Source organism: Sciurus carolinensis, chromosome 1, assembly GCF_902686445.1.
Source record: "Sciurus carolinensis chromosome 1, mSciCar1.2, whole genome shotgun sequence".
Classification (NCBI taxonomy): domain Eukaryota; kingdom Metazoa; phylum Chordata; class Mammalia; order Rodentia; family Sciuridae; genus Sciurus; species Sciurus carolinensis.
This window is the reverse complement of record NC_062213.1, coordinates 154,274,863-154,294,315: the sequence shown is the minus strand read 5'-3', so window position 1 is coordinate 154,294,315 and position 19,453 is coordinate 154,274,863. Positions and strand designations below refer to the sequence as shown.

The 19,453-nt window shown below is 37.6% G+C and overlaps 1 protein-coding gene across 1 annotated transcript in view; it reads left to right on the top strand.

Annotated features, from left to right (window-relative positions):
* The window catches only part of Il23r (interleukin 23 receptor), a 57,781-nt gene that overhangs the window by 18,485 nt on the left and 19,843 nt on the right, over positions 1–19,453 (top strand). The window contains exons 4-6 of the mRNA XM_047527708.1: positions 8,095–8,255; positions 10,135–10,280; positions 18,293–18,449. Coding sequence (XP_047383664.1) covers positions 8,095–8,255; positions 10,135–10,280; positions 18,293–18,449 — 464 coding nt within the window. The remainder of the gene's footprint in view (positions 1–8,094; positions 8,256–10,134; positions 10,281–18,292; positions 18,450–19,453) is intronic.

Genomic DNA, 19,453 nt, shown 5'->3' with positions numbered 1-19,453 from the left:
TTAAACTGATAGAAAAAAAATTAAACTTGCTGATTGGTGTCTACCTACTGCTGTCCCACTGATTTCAGCAGCTTCATGTACATGTGTTCTTTCTTTATCTTGGAAATTCATGCAGTGTCTGGTGCATTGCCTTCTACCTGATAAATATTGGTTGCACAGAAATGAATGATAACCCTCCATTCTGTTCCATTCAAGTCAGTTTAGTAAATATTCATTTGATATTTCATGTCTTCCTGGCATCATGGTAAACTCTAGAGACAAAAACAAAAGGAGAAGCAAAACAAAAAAAGACCCACACATACACACACATCATCTCTGTGCCTGACAAGCTCATACATGTTTTACAAGAACACCAACAGTGGAATTTTCAGATACCATGGAAGACCAATAGGGCAAATATTTTTAATTAGATATAATTTTATTTACTTTTTTATTTTTAATTTTCTTTTTCTTCTACTACATCTCTTTTTTTTTTCTTTCTTTCTTTTGCACCAGGAATTGTTCCTGGGGCTTAACTACTGAGCTACATTCCCAACCCTTTTTATTTTTTATTTTGAGACAGGGTTTTGCTAAGTTACTGAGGCTGGCCTTGAACTTATGATCCTCCCTCCTCAACCTCCAAGTCACTGGGACTACAAGCATGTGTCACCATGCCTGGCTTAGATTAGATGTCATTGTAGGCCCTTAAAATCTGTTGCCTACTCTGCTCATATAAGGCCTGCTTATATTCCTTCCCACATATTTATTTCTAATAAGCAGAATTCTTAGATATGATCCCAAATGTTTATAAGACTATGATGTTATGTTTCAGTAATTCTTTTTTATACATGTGAAAAGTTTTTTATTATTATTATTTTTATTTTTCCAGACTGCATTTTGATTCATTGTATACAAATGGGGTACATCATTTCATTTCTATGGTTGTGAATGATATAGATTCATACCATTCATGTAATCATACATGTACATAGGGTAATGATGTCTGTCTCATTCCACCATCTTTCATACCCCCGCCCCTTCCTCCCTTTCATTTCCCTCTATGTAATCTAAAGTTTCTCCATTCTTCTCTCACCCCCACCCCCGCATTCCCCACTCACCCCCATTATATATCATCATCCACTTATCAGGGAAAATATTCGACCTTTGGTTTTTTGGGATTGGCTTATTTCACTTAGCATGTATTCTTTTAGGATTCAATAAGCAGTTCATATTTTAAAATCCATTTCCTCACCAATTATGAGCCCAGAGAGCTATCTAGGACTGGAGACAAATACAACTTTGTTACTTTTTATAACCACGAATCTCAACTGGGTCCTGAGCTCTGCACACAAGTCTTCCTACATTTCACTAGCCAAGTCAAGCTGCAGCTAAGCCAGATAATTATTTTATTACAGTTTCTTTTGTATCTGGTCTCCAATATCTTCCCCTCTTTACCTTCTATTGATGATCTGTTTCCCATTTTACTGAGAAAATGAGAACAATGAGAAATACCCTACCTCCCTCCTCCATGAACACACTGACATCTGTACCCACAGACTTAATCTTCTCTTCTGTTACTGTGGATGAACCCCCATTGTTCTAAGGCCAACACCCCCTTGTACTGGATTCGCCTGCTGGAGAACATAGCTCCAACAGTTTTCCTCTTTCCTCTTCATCATTACCTTCTCTATCTTTATTGGATTATTCCCATCAGCTTTCAAGCATCTGCAGCATCTACTCTTGAAAAATACAATATTCTCTAGATACCTCCCTAACACCACACTATTTCTCTGCTCCCTTTTATGACAAAAAACCTCCAAAGAGCTGTCTGTACTGTCTCTTTCTTTGGTCCTTTCTCACCTTCATTCACCACTCCACTGAAATAGCTTTTATCAGAGTCACTAAGGATTTCCCCATTGCCAAACCCAAGGGTATGTTCATGCTCTTATTTTATCTGTCAGGAGCATTTACCATCAAGGGGATTTACCTTGGCTCTTCAACTTCCTGTGGCTTCCATAGCACCTACTCCCTTTTGCTTCTTGTCTTATCTTGCTGGGTGCTTTTTCTCAGTCTCTTTTTCAGATTTCTCTTCATTTCTGATAAAGCAATAAAGACCCAGAGCTTTGCCCTAGGACCTCTTATGATCTTTACCTATATTCGTTACTTTAAATATTTCAACCAAATTTATGGCATAAAACTTCCCAATTTATAAATCCAGTCCAAATGTAGTCTCCTGAGCTACAGCTGCTATACATCTTAACATCTCTTTTAACATTTCCTCTTTAGACATCCAAAAGGTATCACAGAGTTTCCACTTTCTAAAGCAAACCTCAGTTTCCTCTACCCAGATTTGCTTATTCCATCTAAGTAAACCACATCTCCATCTTTAGCATTATTCAGATAAAAATGATTGGAGTCCTCCTAGATTTCTATCTTGCCTTTCATCCAATTGAGCACCAAAACTTTTTGGATCTACCTTGTAAAAATCTGATATCGTCTCACCACCTACTCTGCAGTCCTAGGCCAACTCAGTCACCTCTCACCTGGTCAGTCCAGGAGCTTCCTAACCAGTTCCTTATTCTCTGCCTTTGTCTCATGTAGTCCATTTGTTACTGATTTTTGAGCCCAATGACTGGGTTATTTTTCTCTCTAGGAATTGTGGAGTCAATGACAAGACTGAGATCCACGGAATAGCAAAAAAGACTTTTGTTCTTGACCAAGAATAGGAGAAGTGGGAGATCAACTTGAAAATCAGCTTCTCTCTGCTCATGGCCGGGAGGTTATAGCTATAGGGTAAAAGAAATGAGGAGCAGAGATAGGATAATAAGGGGGAGGAATATTCATGTATTTTTTTATAATGAAGGTAAAGGTTGTCAAGTGATCACTTTGGCAGCCATCCCAGATCTAACCAGTTTCGGCCAGCCCACCTGAAGAGGAATTGGCCTTCAGGCATCCTGTCCTCAAAGACAGCAAAGTTAGGATGAGATAGATTGGGATAGAAATTCAGCTAGGTAGTCCAGGCAGTAGAAGACCAAGGCAGGTAACACCTTATTCCCAAGTAGGTAATCCCTTTTCCTGGCATCTCAGATCTTTTCACCCTTCTGCTTGGCACATCTCATTTTAGAAATCAAAGCCAGAATACTTCCATGACTCTACATGCCTTTTAAATCCCTCCCTCCTGGAAAACTCTTTGTTCTAGTCTCTAATTCCTTTCCATCTCCCTCCAATTGAAACCTCACTGACCCCTTTGCTATTTCTTGAACAGGCCAAGAAAAGTCCTGCCTCAGGGCCTTTGCGTATTACCTAAAATTCCCTTCTTCCCGAGAGCCACAGGGTGTGTTTCTTTACTGCTCTAATGTCACTTTTTCAAGTAGGCCTTACTCTTCTCCCTAAACAAATAAATCCTGCCAGAACTTTCTAGCACCTTTATTTGGCCTTATTTTTCTTCAGAACATTTACCATCACAGTGCATCTTATATATGTATTTGTTCCACCAGAATGTGTACTTCATGAGAATTGTAACTTCATCTGTTTGGTTTGTAGCACCAGTGTATAAAGATGTGCTTGGAATATAGTTGGTGTTAGATAAAGGTGTGTTGAATGAGTGATTAAGTAAACCAATGATGCTATTCATCACTATTGCCATAATTTGGCAGTGTTTATTGAAAATTATTAATTAGGACTAGGGCTAGGTGCATGGGGAACATCGGAAAAACAAATCAGTTCCCTTCAATGAATATATGCTATGCATTAGCACACACACACACACACACAGAAAGAAATAGAGAAATTTAAAAACTCTTCTGTTAGTTATCTTTTTGTCACTATGACAAAATATCTGAGAAAAACTGCTTAGAGAAGGAAAGAGTTATTTTGACTCTTGGGTCAGAGTTTTCAGTCCTTGGCTACCTGGATCCATTGCTATGTGCCAAGGTGAGGCAGAGTATTGGCAGAGGGTGTGGTGGAGCAAAACTGCTCACCGCATGGCAGCTGGTTGGAGTGGGGGCAGGGGTGGGTGCAGGCACCAGGAACAAGATAGACCCTTCCTGGGCATGCCCCCAGTAACCTACCTCCTCCAACTAGGCCTTACCTCCTACAGTTTCCATCATCTCTTATCGATGCCATCAAATTAATCCATCAGTGGAATAATCCACTGATGAAGTTAGAATTCCCCTATGATCCAGTCACTTCCCTGAATTCTACCTCTGAACATTGCTGCACTGAGGACAAAGCCTTCAGCACATAAGCCTGGGGAATATTCCAGATCCAAACCATGACAACTTTGTGATGTACAGTTCTGTGAGCAAGAGAGGACAAACCAAAATGTTTCTCCTGTTTTCTACTTCTAGCACAATGCTTTTGACATCACATATATAGGGCGGGGACATCTTTCCACATACCAACTATTTCCCCAGGAGACTTAGTGTGGGTGTTCCCCATTTTGACACCACCTATATTGAAGATAGCACCAGATCCCATAGGTTAAGGGCTCAAGTCCCACAAGACTGATGCCCCCACTTCAGATGCCAATCAAAAGCCCCAGGTCAGGACCTGGGGCTTTTGATTGGCAAAAAATCAGGGTTCCCAGGATTCCCTCCTCAGCTTTATTAGTGCGACTCACAGAACTCAGGGATTTTACTTAAATTTAACCATCTATTATAAAAGGTATTACAAAGGGTATGGATGAATAGCCACATGGAAAAATGCATAGAGACACCTACAGAGGTATGTGGAAGCTCCCTCATTGGCCATTGGTTATCTACTCAGCCTTCAGCCCTGCTCCCTTCCCCAGTGGTGGGAGGTATGAAGGGGGTGCTGAAAGCTCCAACCTCTCATCACTTGATATCCCTTGGCTGATCCTCTAGCCCTGCCCCCACAACCAGCCTCCACCCAAGGCTGTCCATCTTATTAGCATGCAGAAAGACACTTACTGCTTTAGAAATCTCATGGGTTTTAGGAGCTGTGTTTCAGAAACTAAGCAGAGATCAAATATGCACAGTATTTATTACATCACAATATCATGAGTTTTATGGAAAACTATTCCTAAGGTATAGTCAGTCATTATTAGTAGAGTCTTCAAATAAAATAGTGCTTTGTGGTCTAGGTGCTAACATGGAGAAGACTTCAAAAGCAGAATTAAATCACCTAGTAACTGAAGTTAGTGTCAATTTGAGAATATATTTCCATTTTGACTTGAAGTCTTAATATGCGTGATAAAAGAATGAGTCACAAACCAATTAAGAACATGTGTGTGGTTTTCTCTAACTGGAAAATATTCAAAGGTGCCCCACTTACCTCTTACCCATAGTTGTCATTTCCTTATTTTCACATTTGAATTCTTACTTAACATAAGGTTAGCATATCTCCTAATAAATTTTTTATTAGTATATTTATAGTCCCTTTTACTTCATAAAGAACACAAGGCAGTTATAGAAACATGATGTAAGTAAACTTTATTTTGTGGTATGGGTACTGAGCCCAGGGTACTCTATCACTGTATGTAGAATAGACTTGAAGCCAGGAAGGTGAGTGAGCTGAGGAAAAGAGCTTAGGGAAAAGTCAAGGGCCGGAGCTGACCTTAAATGTGGGTGGGAAGGAAGAGTAGAGAAAGGAACCCAGGTGCAGGGTTGCAGGGGCAAGAAGTCACTAAGTAAGAAAAAGATGGAGGACCTTAAACCCAGAAGACAGGGTTCAGACATTTGGGGGAAATGGGAATGTTAAGTAATCAAGAGGGACAAATACTAAAATGATGACTCAGAATTTCAGCATTGGAGGGGTGCCATTTTAAGAGTGATCTCATGGGAAAAATTAAGGCAAAATTCACAGTAAAAGAATTAAAGACCAAGTGGAAATGGTAGGTTAGATGTAGTTACCAAAATCATAGAAACTGAATGAGAAGTTTAAGAAGAGGAAATCTAAAGAGTCGGTAGTTGAAAGGGTTCAAGAAATGTTAACCAAGGGAAGTTCACTGAAAACATTTTCATGTTACAGATGGATCTGATTATAGACAATGGTGTTTTTTAGAATCTGAGGGGGACCAATATTTAATCTCTGCAGATGTCCATCATGAGTTCTAAATTAACTGAGAAAAAGCAAGGAATGAGCAGATGAAATTCAAAATATCAAAACTTTTATAATATTTTAATTAATTTAAAATATTGGATTTAATATTTAAATAATTGATTTTAAATATTCAAATAATTTGAATACTTAAATATTTAATGATATTTATTGCTGAGAGTGGTGAAGTCTCTTCCTGGTTCAACTGGGTATATGGCCATAGTGAGATTTCTCACAGTGAGCTTTTGGGTAAACCCAAAATAGACAGATGTACCCTGTCCCCCATCACAGTCAGCAGTCAGTAGGCCTACTGCAGGTCCCATGGGGCTTACTCACCTATTCTTACAGAGGTGGGAGGAGCAGACCAGAACAGCCCATTCCCATGGTCTTCTGGCTCCCAAGAGAGGGAGAGAGGAAGGGACTGAACTGCACATGAATGGTTGGGTCTTCATCCCTTACAGTGGCTGAGTGGAATTACTCCCACTTTCCAGAGGAAGGAGGAGGCAAGAGGCCAGTCCTGACATAGTCAGGGAGGAAGGAGACAAGAGGCCAGGGGGCTTAAGAACAATTTATCTTCACAGAAACCACAGAAGGAGAGAAGCAACATTTTCCAACACTCTCTTTTCCACTACTTGACCCCTTGGCCCCTGAAAATGTTGTGTGGTTGTTTGGGAGTAGAAATTTTAAAACAGATTCAAACTTTCTGTCCAAAGACAATGTCAATTAATACAGTTTTAAATTTTAGCCTGAACATATAACATATGGAATTTACCAAGTTTAAATGGCCAGTTAGAGATCTTCAGTCATTCAATTATAGAAACTTAAATATAATTTGAAATGACATTTAATAGCTGTCTCTAAACCCTATTCTGAACCAAGTCTTCCTCCCCTACCTTCTCCATTCTTTTGAGTAGTAAATGACGTCCTTTCACTTCATCCAATCAGTTACCAGGTCCAGTGAGTTCAGTTTTCAAAATCCTTCATGTTCATCTCCACTTACCTTCATTCACTTCAGACTAATGGTCCAATTCTGGATATTTAAAAGACTTTTATTCTTTCTCCTGCCACCATTTTTATTTCCCACCAGTCTACCTGTGGTGTCAGATAGCCCCACAGACCCTTAAAATAGTGTGAATGTGAGTATGTGCATTCTCTTTCCATGACTTACACTCTGTGTTCCAGTCTCTCAGTTGCTCTTCTTAACCTCAAAAGCTCCAAAGGATTGATGTGTTGAACTCTAACAGGAACGTCGTGCCATTTTATTTATTGATTTCAGAATATTCTGGTCTTTCTGTCTGGAAGGTCGCCCTACCCTTATCCCAACTCAGGGTTTCATCCTTCCCCCATCCTCACCCTTCACCCTACTCCTGGCAGAAAGGTCTGACTTCAAAGTCTTTGCACTGAACCCCATGCAATCCTTGCTCCAAGAGACAGCTCTTTTATTCCAAGCTATGTTGTGGCTGAATTAATCAATGGGCACAGTAAGGGCATTGCCTGTGCCTCACATACTTTTTAGGAGTCCACGAAAATATTTAATTTCCTTTAAAATCAGAGGAGAAAAACTGTAAGTTTAAATAAAATGTTTTAATACATAACAATATTTGTCTATATCAACATAATTTTTAAAAACAATATTATATGAATACAAGCATGTATACATATGTATGTAAATATGTATGTATATATGTGTATCTTATATATATTTTAGATATTTCTATATACACACACTTTTTTTTTAATGGAGGAAAAGGATCTTATGAAGGCAAATGTGTTTAGATCCAAATGAAGTCATACCATGGCCCTTGACAGATTCAAATTTGTTTTTAAAAATTCAGAAGATGAAATAAAATTTGCTTAATTTTAGTAAAAGATTACATATCTGAAGGCAGATTTAAAATGGTACCATCAAAAAATTTGTGATGTGAGGTCCTGGGTTTGAGCCCCAGGACTACAAAACAAAACAAAACAAAACAAAATAAAATAAAAACCTGAAAAAATGAATTCAAAGTAAATAGAAGTTGGTGGTTTTTTTTTTTTTTTTCTTCTTTTTTCAAGTTTAGAGACAGAAGAAGAGCAACAGTATCTCGCCTCAAATTATATTAACATCTCCATGAACTCACTGCAAGCGGGCAGGCGGTATTTGGTTTGGGTTCAAGCTGCAAATGCATTAGGTATGGAGGAATCAGAACAACTACAGATCCATCTGGATGATATAGGTAAAGAATAAGAATTCCATAATGTCTTTAATAATAGACAATTGTGTTGTGCTGACTTGGTCAATGAAGTCTAGATCTGAAAGAAAATTCTGCAGATCAGGGACGGATAAAATAGAAATCATCTATAATTCCTCCTGCCCAAGGCAACTTCAAGATAAGTCCTGCCAACCATGTTGTTGTATATCCTTCCTGTCTTATTTCTACTTAGGTGCATATGCTTTTGCAAATATTTGTTGGGCCCTATGTTCCAAGTGTTGTTCTGAGAGCCAAGGACAGTAAGATAGACAAGGAAAGTGTCCTAAAATAACTTGCAATCTACCAAGGAGGAGAAACAAGAATTATAATCAAGTATGATATGTCTTATATTATGAGAAGTACAGCATACTAGGGAATTAAACTCTATAGACTATCTGGGGCTTATGTGGGGGATTTTGTTTTCATTTTTATGTATTGTAAAATACAATGACAATTGCAGAAAATTTTGTAGACATCTATAAGTTGACCAGTCAGATATAACAAAAGTATTTTTTTTGCACCAGATATATTTGGATCTTGCCTCTTTTACTTAAAATATATGATAAATATTTCTATCAACTTAATCTATAATATTATTAGTGTCGTGTTGAGTATACAATAGTTTAATTCCTTCTTGTTGGAAGTTTATGCTGTTTTCAGTTTTTCACCATTATAAACTATATTGCCATGAACACCTTGTAGCTAAATTTTTACATGATTCTTGATTGTTTTCTTAAGATAAATTCTAAAAAGAGGGACTGGAGTCGTCACTCAGTGGTAGAGTGCTTGCCTCGCATATATGAGGCACTGGGTTCAATCCTCAGCACCACATTAAATAAATAAATAAACAAGATAAAGTTATTTTAAAAAACATATAGTACCTATACATTGAAAAAAATTTTTCAAAAAGTAATTATCCTTGATCATCTTACAACTACACCCAAGCCCTAAAATCAGAATTCAGAGCGTCAAGTGTGAATTGCTATCTCTTTAGAGGTGCTAGCACCAATGATTCCTGTTGTCATTAAGGATAACTTCAATAACCTAACACAAATTGAGCATCTATGTCCTCATGTGCTAACTGCTTTTACATCCTATTTTGTCGAAGATAATTATAATTAAACAAGGCTTAGTGGCATTAAAAATTTTGAGATTGCAGAGCTAGGGAATGTCTAATTCTAACATTCTTGACTTCTCTCCTTAGGCTTTATGAGAAATTTTAAAAAAATCATAATGTTTCTGACAACTTTCCTGCTGAATGATCTATGGGGTGTGAAGCCTTCTCTTAGGGTGCCACACAGATCCCCTTGGGCATCACTGAAGTCTTCTATCACAACTAATGTCTCAACTTCTCAATTAATCACAACTAGCTTAGATAACTAGATTGTCTAAGAATCTGTCCCAGGCTCTGAATACTGGATTTGACCATGGTGATAAACAACAGGGCCATTTCTTTGTATATTCTTGGAGTTGTAGTTCTCTTGACTGTGATCTACATGTTTTTGCAAATTTGCATTTTGAGGTAGGATGCAATAATAAAACATTTTTTCAAAAGCAGATTCCTCTTGATGGATTAATGAAGTATAATGTCATGTCTGATGATTATAACTATAACTTAGTTCCTATAACTTAGGAACTAAGTTATAATCAGTAGTAGTATTACTGTTATTATCATTTTTATCTTAATATCATCTCATACATTTATTGAATGCCTATTATGTTTCACACACAATGTACATATCACATTTAATTTTGGAAACAACCATACATGGTAGTATTGTTCCATTTTACAAATGAGGAAATTTGATAAAAAATTTTCCCTAGGCCAGTTTCTAAATTGCTAAGATTTTGTTTCCTTTTCTAGTGATTCCTTCTGCATCCATCATCTCCAGGGCTGAGACTATAAATGCCACAGTAGCCAAGACCATAATTCATTGGAATAGTGAAACAACAATTGAAAAGGTTTCCTGTGAAATGAGATACAAGGCTACAACAAACCAAACTTGGAATGTAAGCTAAACTTTAATTATTCTTTAGCATGTGAGTGAATGGTTTAAAAGAAAAGTCAACTCCCAGTATTCCCAGTGGACTTATCGGTGATTTATTTTACATATTTCTGATTATTTGTGTGATTTTCAAACTATTCTAGGTTTTGTTTTGCTTTTTTTGTTTTCTTTGTTTTTTGTGTTTTGTTTTGTTTGGTACTGGGGATTGAACCCAGAGGTGCTTTACTGCATCCCTAACTCTTTTAAATTTTATTTTAAGACAAGGTCTCATTAAGTTTCTGAGACTAGCCTCAAATTTGTTCTCCTGCCTCAGTCACTGGAGTCTCTGGGATTACTGGCACATGCCATCGCACCAGGTTCAAACCACTCTAGCTTTAATGATTGCCGTATGCTTCTAGAGAGCTGTTTCCTGAAAAAAATCCTCCTGCCTTTTGTAAATTACTAAATAGACCAAATATCCAACTGAGAGAGATCTAATTTTAGCTCCTTGTAATTAGTTCACTGTCTCCTAGGGTGAAATTTACATCAATGATCATGGACATAAAATTTAAATATTCTGTGCTGAAATTTGTCAGGTATCCAGGGAAATTAAAAATTATTCAGAATGGAGAACATAGACTTAAGGATGTCTCTTTTAAAATGAAGAATGCACAATTCAAAGTAGAAGATTTATTATTAGTATAGGCCTCAGTCTTAGATAAACTTGAAACAAGAACTGAATATCTAGAAAACAGACTATTGTTAAATACCAAGAGTAATTTCTCAAATGGGGAGAGGAACAGGTAGAAGGTTCCTTAATAAAATCATATGATACAACACCTATAATCAATGTAATAAAAACTCACTAATATGAACTTGTGTGACAGGCTATAGTTTCAATTTTGGTGTATTTGAAAAGACATGCCATCATTATTTTCAAATATAATATATTGCCATTCAGTTCAGATAATTAAGGGGTGGAATTTCTGATTTTGTAAAGGGTTCTATATCAGTTTTGGATAACAGCTTTCAGGCAGTGAAATAAAATTTTATGTAGTTAACACCAAAACATCCACTAAACACAACTGAGTTTTAATCTGGTCATTAGCATGACCCCAAAGCCTTGTTCCATTTTCAACCTTGTCATTTTGAAAATCAGTTCTGCTGTAGAGTGATATATTTTTAAAGTGTCAAGAAGATGGGGTAAAACTATACTAATTTCATGACATATCCCAAAGATTTCTGTTTAGAAATAAACTCCTGATGTCCACTTATTTGTTTACCTTTGCTCATTTAAATCCTCAAAGTGAACATTCTAGTTGTTGGCTTTATGCATAGCTGAGCTCATGTTCTGTATCGTTTGATCAATGAACAAGTGAAGATCCTATTGGACTCCTATTACATCTGTGGAATTTAGGTAAATCTCAAAACTACCCAGACGAAATTCTTGTCTTAGATTTTGAGTTAATAGAAGTTTACTCAATTAGGATATTTTAGGAATCATAATCAGAAGATGCTTCTGAGATATTAATCTTTGTTTTGCATAAAATAGGAAGAGGTAATAGACTAAGGCTGTTCAAGGCTAAGCTAGGTTTTTCCAAACCAACACAGTCAGTAGCTTAGTGCTTCTCACAGACCCTACATCCCTTTAGGCACCCAGGGAATATTTAGAAAATGAAAGGACAAGTTTCAGTCCAAACCCCATATTTCATCCCTCCTACCATGCTTCTAAATACAACCAACACAGAAAAAGATGATTTACCTTTTCTTACTAGATTTCCCAAGTAAATTTAGCAATAGCCAGGATGAAGCTTTGTTCTGCACTTGATTCCATCAGTCCTTCTGGGTCCTGCATGAAGTGTTGTCTTTGACTCCTTGATGAGGGGACAGAAAAGTCATAGTTAAAAGGGAGGAATCAAAGGATTGCAGGTCCCTCTTCTACCTCAGTTCTGTGGTGGCATTGCCTCCAGTCAGATATTGCTGAAGGACTGTTCTTTACCTCAAAGTGACAGGAGTCTGTCTCCGGAAAGCCTTATGGCTGAGATCACAGGCTCTGGAGTTCAAAGCCTGGCACTGCTGCTTTGTAGTTGTGCAACCTTGAGAAACTCCTTATCCTTCTTGTGCCTCATTATTCCCATGTGTGAAATGGGGATAAGATAAGCCCCTACCTGTTATAGAGGTGTGTGGTGGAGGAATGGGGGTGGGGTAGAAATCAATTGGTGTAGGGATCTAGCTCAGAACTTGGAATAGGGTCAATAGTCAGTGCCTGCTAACTATTATTTTTACTCTTTATTTTAACCTGCAGAGGTTAACCATGCTACAGAGGTGCTAGTGCAAAGCAATCTGTCTGAAAAAGCAGGGTACTGAAGGTGTTTTCCACCCCTTTAAAGCTAAGCCGCTTACAGACTGTGAGGTGTCAAAAGGAACCCACAAGCCCTTCCTGTGATCCTGCAAGGCTAATACTGATCTACTGAGAAATGGTTCCAAGTCAAAGCCTCAGATTTAATCCTTGAAGATTAAACTGCATTTGGGGGAAACATTTACAAACATCTTGCCCCACCTTATTAGTCTTTGCCCTTCCTTGAATTCTCAAGCAGTGTAGCTGAGACTAGTTTGGCGCACGAAGAGAAGATTCAAGTAAAGTTTCAAGAAACAGCAAGAGGAAAATAAGCATCTCTAAGAACAACTAACTACTATGCAATCTAGATTACAAAATAAGATCAGCTCCTAAAGTTGGTAGGCTCTTCCCAGTCTAGCTCAAGCTTTTCTTTCAAGCAGTAGATCTCACCTTGGCAATCACAGTAAGGAGCTCCCTCCTACATATCTACCCTCACAGTCTCTAGGATTGGGAGAGCAGTTTCCCCAGATAGAGGCTTCTGTTCTATTTAAATCCTGTCTTCTAGGTTCTGATTATGTTTAAGGACAATTTTTCTACAGAGGTGTTTGATACTAGGACTGTTTATTCTCTTCAAAAGGAAGTTATGCGTGTGTGTGCGTTTGTGTGCATGCATACACGTGTGCACATACACACATACCCAAGTGATTCTTACCTTTGGGTCTTGAAGAAAACAACACAGGGAGCCTCTCCGAAAAGAAATGCACGTACAGAAGCAGTGAAGTCATCTTGTATCACCCAAAGGTATCTTATAAATTACACACCCAAACAAAACCATCTTCACATTTATTAATTAGCTGACAATCAATACTGGACCCTAGTATAAGCAACAAAATTTGAGGAGATCTGCTTTCCACCAGTTAAATATCTTAGTTTTAGTACTTAAAAGTTTCTCCTGGGTTTTCATTACTTCCTAAATTGCATATCAGTCATCTACAACTACACTAATGGATAGCAAACTGCCACCAAAACTGAGGAGACATACAACAGTAAGCATTTGTTCCTCTCTGTCATGGTGTCCAGCAGGGCTAGGTTGAGCTTCACTGGGATGAGGCATGTGTTTGCAGGTTGGCTGGCTTGCTCACATGTCTCTCCAAGTCTCTTAGTCCTCCTCCTGAGTCCAGTGGGCTAGCCTGGGCCCGTTCTTCTCATGGTGATGGCAGAGGGCAAGAGCACCTGAGCCCAGCCTCTGCAGTACCTTTCAGTCCTCTGCTTAAGCCCAGGTTCAGAGTAGGAGCACACTCAAAGCCATGAGGCTATGTGGCAAAGACAAGGGTAAATGGCAGGGAAAAGACCTGGGCTATCACAGAAATCTCCCTCAAGATGTTGTTCACATTCTCTCTACCTTGCTGTAACTAGCTCCTGTGAAGACACCACCATCTTTAAACAGCAAAGGCTGAGAACCTTGGCAGTCCTCACCCTGCTAGCTCTCGGCTCTGTTGACTACCTCCTCCTTGAACATGTCATGCCACTTGGTTTTCAGGAATGTCTTAGTTCTCTAACCATATCTCTAGTTGCCCTTTCCTTTGTAAAACCTCTTCTTGACCAAATTCCTAAGCATGAATATACCTTTTGAGATAGAAATTTGGGGATACAGAAAAAGAAAGATATGCTGAATTCCCAAAGTGAAGCACCTATGAACCATTGGAATTCAGGAAATGCCCATGAAACTTTGAGAGGCAAAGCAAGCAACTCATGAGCAACCCAGCCCACATCCTTTACCTGTGTCCTTGACCCTCATCTGGAGGGCAATATGCAGGGAAGTACAGGGAAGACTGGTAAAATTGTGTGACTCTACCCTGACTCCACCTAGTTCAGTCCCTAGCTATGTTCCTCTATAAATAGTAACACCCCAGACCAAGGCATTGCTACCTGGCCCTCTGGAGCTGGCTCAGATTCACCCTTGAGTATGTATACGTTGGTCTCATTCTTGAGATAGCCCAAATGCTCCCTTGAATGTGTATCTGCTTTCCTAAATACATTTGTCTGTTTCTGACTGGCATTCTGCTGAAATTCTCTTCTGCCATGTACATCAAGGATGCCACTTGTCCCAAGTTTAGTCCTGCTCTCCAAGTACTCTTTGGAGATACTTCAGTGCCTATGGTCTCTCTCTCCTTACTTTGTTGCTCTCTGCACCCACTCCCCAGGCCTCAGCCACACCTGTAGGGTACAGCTTGGAGCCCATTCAGCTCCTGAGGATATCAGACCTACCCTTGTAATTTGTTGGTTATCCTCATGGTCTGTCTCCTTCCCCCTAACTCCTGTTAGGAACTGAGTTCATAGTTGCCAGCAGTAATCCACGCTCACATTTGTGTCTCTCTTTCAGGAGCACTTACCACATGGTATATACTTTCCTGTTTACACATTTATGTCCTTGTCTATCTGTGAGCTCCTGCAAGGGGTGACTCTGTCCTAACCATTTTTGTATTGCTATTTATTTTTATAATGTTAAGTTCATATGGATAGTATTTTAAATATTAGCTATTATTATTACTTGCCTTTAATGTGCCTAACCTCAGTGAGAGTAAGCTAGGGGGTCTAGGCTGTAAATTTAAGTAGATGGATTAGTAATGACTGGATTCTCTAATTAAGCTAGACCAGGCTGTTAATAAACTTTTTATTCAAGGGCCAAGCAGTAAAATTTTAGTTTTCACAGGATATAAGATTTCTGTCCTAACTCTTCATCTCTGTGTGTATAGCCTGAAAGCACTCACAGACAATATATAAATGAATGAACATAACTGTGTTCCAATATGACTTTATTTTTAGAGACTGCAATCTAAATTTTATATAATTTCTGTGCACCATGAAATATTCTTTTCATTTTCTTTCAACCATTAAAAATGCAAAAACCATTCTTAGCATAGGCTGCACAAAATCAAGTATTCATTCTTTTCCTGGAAGGGCTGATAGAACTGTACACAGATTGTAAAGGATCAAATCCTTGATTTTACTTTTCAAAAAGCTTTTGCTATATTACTTAGCTTTAAAGAGGAATGAAATTATGGTATTTACTGGAAAATGGATGGAGTTGGAAAATATCATGCTAAGTGAAATAAACCAATCCCCAAAAAAATACAGGCCAAATGTTTTCTCTGATATACGGATGCTAATTCACAATAAGGTGGGGTATGGTTAGAAAAGAACAGAGTTACTTTGGATTAGGTAGAGGGGAATGAAGGAAGGGATAGTAGAATGAATCTGACATTTTAACCCTATGTACATATATACAACTGGTGTGATTCTATATCATGTACAACCAGAAGAATGAGAAGTTATGCTCTACTTATGTATGATGTGTCAAAGGTATTCTACTGTGATGTATAAATAAGTAAAACAAGTTTTTAAAAATACATGAAAAACAAAAAGCTTTTGCTAGTATAAAACAGAAGATTTGGAGGAACATATGATTAGTCACAGCTAAATTTCCCAGTCACCACCCTGCTTCTCTCCTCACCAAACGCTGGATTAAGATCATTTGTCAGTGAGATGGGAAGATTGGAAATGAGGGGTAAAGAGGAGAAACCAAGAGTCAAATACTGGTGGGTGACTGAGGAGGACCCCCTAACCTGAGCCATGGCCCAAGTCAGTACTCATGGGAGGTAGGGTTTATAGAACTCTCTGGGTAGGTTGGAGATTCTTCTTACCCTACCCAAAGATGTTCTTAGGAACTTAGATGCAACCTAAGAATGGTTGTGCCTCAAACCAAAGGAAACAGTTTTAGTACTCTCCAACCTTCAGAAGTGAGACTCTAAATAAAAATGAACTGTTATTAGAAAATGAAGTTATATTTCCTGCACTCTTGAGGTATATCCTGTACAAAGGCACTGATGAAGTCTAACTTTCTCAATATTCATTTTGGCTTCTGAAGATACATACCATCTTGAGATATCATCTCACATTTGCAAGGTCCTAAGCAATTACCTGGTTTGCCCCATTATAGAATCAACTGATAACAGTTGTATAAAATTCTTTCTCATTTATATTGGAATCTTTAAAAACAAATTCAAATATTTAAAGATAAAGAGCAAAACAGTTGTTACCAGGGCAGGATGAAGGGATGGGAAGATAAAGAGTTCAGAGGATACCAAATAGCAGAGATGAAGGATGAAAAAGTCTCGAGATCTAATGCAGAACATGTGGACTGTGGGTAATAAAATTGTATCATACATGAGATGTCTGCCAACTGAGTCAGTTTTGGCTGTTCTTTCTACAAAAACAAAAATGTGAGATAATGAATATGTTAATTTGTTTTACCTCAGACTTTTTATTATGTAGAACATCCCATAATATTCTGTATACCTTACATATACCCAATAATATTTATTTTTTAAAAAGTCTTTCTGTTTGAACTTCTTACTGTACTTAAGGGTATTTCTTTTCTTCAAGAAGATTTACCTATAAACAAAATGGTAAGTGACATATTGGAGAATCATAACTCCCTCACAAGAGTAGCTGATGCCAAGCAAAGAGCATCTGAAAGTCAAATCTTCGGCACGATTCAAATCTCTCTTGGATTCCAGGAGACCCCAGGTTCCAGGCATATTTGAACAACAGAAAATTGTGAGGGCCAGGAGTTGTGGAAACTGAATGATCTCTTTCAGGGAACACAGAATCCTTGAAACATATTTTCATGAATTTTACATTTTCAATACATTACAAGTTTTAGAGATTGATGTTAAGATTGGGTTTTTAAAGAAGAATCCCCAAATGAGGTTGATAACCATGCTTTCATCTTTTTTTCCTTTTTTATTTATGTATTTATTTTTTATCCTGATGGTTTTAGCGTTCTCTTTCATGAGGATCTGGCAACTGTTTTCTCCTGAGGTTGCATAAATGCGTTTCTAGACATATTTTATGTCTGCCTTTCAATCCTGCTTTACTTTTTTCAGTAATTCACATACTGCTGCATATTGAAAAATCTCTGCAAATGCCTGGGTTTCTCTTTCCCAGCATAATCAGCTGGTTTGGGGGTCATTTTTCCATTATGTTCTAGTACTGGTCGTAGAGTCCCAGAAAAAAAAATTTGTATATCTATTCCTCAGCTATTTTCTTTCTTATTTCTACTGAATTTTTCTAATTCAGCATTCTCAAATGTTTTCTATCTCTTTTCTTACACACACACACACACACACACACACACACACACACACACATTAGTTCTTCCAGAATTTGCATAAATCAGCAATAAGGGCCAATTTAACAGCTTAGTTTATGAGTAACTTTTTTTTTTCCTAAAAGTAATCATGAGCAAGTGAAATTTCTTCATCATTCAGGAAGAATTACCACTCTAAATAATTAAATTGAGAGGAGTTTCAAATGATTGCTCTCAGGTCCTCCATTTCCCCACCTCATTAAAATCACCTATTCCAGAATTTAAAATGTATTACATTTCAAACTTTCTTGAAATTTAGGAGCCTATATGTAGAGAGAAGTGTTCAACACATGCAATGTGAATTTCACTCTTACAGTTTAAAATACATATTTGGATTATGTATGTTTTTTATAAAATGCTCCATTCTTTGTTTTCCCAGGGTCTAGAAAAGTCCTGGAATACATTCCATACATTTCTGCTAAGTGGAATAACTGTTTTAGAAGTGCATGATACATATCATCTGGTTATTATTGTACATCTATTTCAGATTAAAGAATTTGACACCAACTTCACATATGTACAACAGTCAGAATTCTACCTGGAGCCAAACATTAAGTATGTATTTCAAGTGAGATGTCGAGAAACAGGTAAAAGGTACTGGCAACCCTGGAGCTCACCCTTTTTTCATAAAACACCTGAAACAGGTGAGTGTACTTACATATTTTATTCTTCTGTCCTTCGACTCTTTTCTAAGTGCATCACCTTTTCTACTTGATTTCTACCAAAATTGACAAACTATTCCAGGGAACGTGGTAACATTTAAATTATCCTTTTGCCTTGACAGCAATTTACAAATTGGCCCTTGAATATTCCTGGGCATAAAAACTAACTGGGGGCAAGATGTGTGTTCATAATCCCTGATCCCTAAAGAATCTGATCCACAAGTAGCGAGGGGGAGGTTCTCACAGGTCAGAATTTCTTACAAACACTGGGTGATTGTGAGGCATAAAATTATCTAAGACCTTATTTTGAAAAACATTAAGAACTAAAAATATATATTTTTTCTAAAAGAGACACAAATCATATAATATCAGTAAGTATCGATAAATACTACTGTATACAGTAGTATAAAGCTCTTAAACATGGGATTAATTAGTTCTCAATAAGGTCTAGATGATCCTTAGAAATTTTCCTATTCCTAAGATTATTATTTTAATTTTATATACATTTATTCATGTCAATCAATAACAACTTTGTAACTAAATAGACTTTAATGGTAGCAATAATAAAATAAATTATTATATTTGTTGTAATAGTCCATACTGGCCCCATAAACCTGAAGCTGTCTCCCTACTGTAGGTAGTTTATTCATTATGTTTCACTGTTTCTTTTCAGAAATGGAGGACTGGTTGGGCTTGGTGGCCCAAGCCTGTAATTCCAGCAGCTCAGGAGGCTGTTAGAAGAATCATAATATGATAAGCCAGTCTCAGCACTTAGTGAGGCCTAAAGCAACTTATCAAGCACTGGCTCAATCAATCAATCAATCAATCAATCAATCAGTTGGGCTGGGGATTGTTGCTCAGTGATTAAGCCGCTCTGGGTTCAATTCCTGGTACCACAAAAAAAAAAAAAAAAAAAAAAGAAAAAACTTAGTTATAGTCACAATACCGTTAACATCATTTTTATTGTAATATCTTGTAACTGTGTT